The following is a 2657-nucleotide window of genomic DNA, read 5'->3' on the forward strand; positions in this document are numbered from 1 at the left end:
GGCGGGCTCGGGGGGCTGGCGAGCCAACGGGTGCGAGCGAAGGCAGTCGGGTGGGACCCGCGAGAGGCAGGCCGAGCTGGGGCTTCCACTGAGGCGGGACAGGGTCGGGGCAGAGGCCAAGGGCAGGTCAGGGGCCCAGCAGGGGACCAGTTACAGCTACCCTGGCCGGCGCCAGCCTGGTCCCTGGAGGCAGGGGGAGGGTTGGGGACAAGAGACCATTGCCCCTGCCCCAGAAGTTGCCTCCAACCCAACTCACTTGAGGACCCTGGACCATCGGATCCCCTGCCTGGACCTCAGTGGCCCCATCTGTATCATGGGCTCATCATAGCCACCACCTTGGGCTACCAGGGGATGCCACCGAAATCATGGGGCAGGGGGGTGGGGAAGCAGGACCAGGAACTTACTGCTCTCTTCTAGCTCAGAGCTCTGCCCAAGGCTGGCTGGAGGGCTAGGTAGGCAGAGGGCAGCTCTTGGGCCATTCCTGCCCCTGGGCTTCATCCCCACAGGCCTGGCCAAAGACACCCATTAGCTCTGAGCTCCCAGCCCTAAACTGGATCACTCTGCTCTTATCACATTACTGATGATGCTAGGAGTCACCCCTGACTCCTCCCTCTGCCTCCATCCCTTAACCCCCTGTACTGATCAATCCGGAGGGAAGTAGTTTCTACTTAAATATCTCTCATATCCATGCTCTCCCCTCTGTCCCTTGCACTGGCCAAGGGCTCACATTCACCAACTCCTGGCCAGGTCACTGTCACAGCTTCCAAAACAGTCTCCCTGCCTCCAGCCCTGTCTGCGGCAACCTGCCCTCCGCCCTGCCCTGCCCTGTGCCAGAACACCATCCATTCAAGAAAGGCTGGTGGCCTCTGTCCTTTCCATGGGCACAGGGTGATGAACAGGCAGGACACACAGGGTCCCTGTCTGCCAGGCACTGCCACTCTAGCAGGACAGATCAACAACAAGCAGGGAGACTGAACAGCATATCAGGTGTCATAAGTTCTGAGACAATGAAACGAGGGGCAGGGGAGGTTTCTAAAAAGCTGATCTGGCTGTATGTCCCTTCTTTGCTTAAAGCCCAACAACAGCAAATATCAGTGTTGAAGGAAAATGTACAACAGATAAGGTAAAGCTCATACAAATAAGTCAAAAGGTTAAGACCCTGGTAGATAAGTGGGCAAGGAACCAGAAAAGACTGCAGACTGCATGAAGAAAGGAATGCAGCAGGGTAGAAAATATTTGGGGGAAGGTTCAAACTCAGACATGGGAGGAAAACAAATTCAAAAAACAATGTCACAACAAAAAAGAAGGCAACACTTCCCACCTACTACATTACTAAGATGTTCTCAAAATGAGAACACCCACTGCTGGCAAGGTTGCTGTGAAATTAACATGCCATTCTATCGCTGGAAAACTATGTATTAAGTGTGGTCCTTTTGGAAATTAATCTGGCTAGAGCTAGAAAAAAATCCATACCCTTTGGCCACTTCTGGGAATCTACCCTAAGGAAATAAGGCAAAGCTGTGGACACAAGAATGGGCACCACAAAACATTTTTCTAAGGAGTGAAAAATGCAAAGCAACCTTCAATTCCAACATTGAGAATAATTAGTCCAGTCCACCCATCTGTATGTCTGCGGGAAAGACTCCTCTCATGAGCCATGGAGTAAGATGAGAAAACGTAGGAGGTAATTAATGCCGAGGGGAAGAGGGCAGGCTACAGACAGATAGGTCACCTCAAAGGGGCCTCCAGGTGGCCCCTCTCCCTCCTTCCCCTGGTGGGCCTCCAGCCCTGGACTCCTAGAACACCAGTACTGGGCTCATCTTTGGCCACACCCCATATGCCACAGCCCCCAGGGAGCTTTGGGCAGCTGTGCCATGCCCCCCACTCCCCCATCCCCTCTTGCCCTGTGGGTCTGGGTCCCAGCCCAGGCCTCCCTCCTATGCCGCCTGCCCAGATTCTGCTCATGCTTCAGGTCACCCCAAGGCGCCCTCCTCCAGGCAGGCTCCTCATCTCATGGGCCAGCCTGTAGTCTCCCTTCTCCATGCTCCAGGGACTGCCTGGTGACCCACTTCCCCCTTTTCTCAGCGTGCTCCTGGGGCAAGGACTCTGTCTTCTACCTTCTCCTGTCTCTCACATCCTAGCTCCACAGTGGCAGAGGTGGGCATTGGCTGCCCCCTCACCATGGGTGCCCTGCCTGCAGGCTGCCTCCATACCGGGTGGGACCTTGGGGTGGGCAATGGTTGAAGGCACCACGGAAGTTCGGCAATGTGCCAGCCTGGTGAGCAGGACTGGGACTTGCCCACGCTGTGGATAGCAGGGGTGGCACTGGGCTGGAACCAGAGACACGAACCCCACCTGTACCCCACCTGCCCTGCCGTGAGGGCTCAGTATGGTTGGAGAGAGGATCACTGACAGGAGCTCCTGAGGTGCCCCTGCTGGCAAGCTCTCCAACCGGGAGAAAGCGGGGAGTTGGGGGGAGGGGGAGTCAATCTCGAAAGTCAGTGCTCAGTGCCCGGTGCCTGCGGCGCCCGCAGCGCCAGCAACAGGACAAATGGGGACCTGTTGCCACCTCCGCACTGCAGGGCTGAGAGAAGCCAAGATCCCCAGCACCCCCGCCCCGACCCTCACCAGGCCCACCCCCACTCGGGCCCCCTGCA

General features: G+C 56.9%; 1 protein-coding gene across 1 annotated transcript in view; it reads right to left on the reverse strand.

The window, feature by feature from the left end:
- Window positions 1–274, reverse strand: part of DUSP9 (dual specificity phosphatase 9) — a 3160-nt gene extending 2886 nt beyond the window's left edge. Inside the window, exon 1 of the mRNA XM_008577056.1 lies at window positions 257–274. Coding sequence (XP_008575278.1) covers window positions 257–274 — 18 coding nt within the window. The remainder of the gene's footprint in view (window positions 1–256) is intronic.
- Between the last annotated feature and the right edge of the window lie 2383 nt (window positions 275–2657).

The sequence above is a fragment of the Galeopterus variegatus genome, unplaced genomic scaffold, assembly GCF_000696425.1.
Source record: "Galeopterus variegatus unplaced genomic scaffold, G_variegatus-3.0.2 Scaffold1442, whole genome shotgun sequence".
In the NCBI taxonomy this organism is placed as follows: domain Eukaryota; kingdom Metazoa; phylum Chordata; class Mammalia; order Dermoptera; family Cynocephalidae; genus Galeopterus; species Galeopterus variegatus.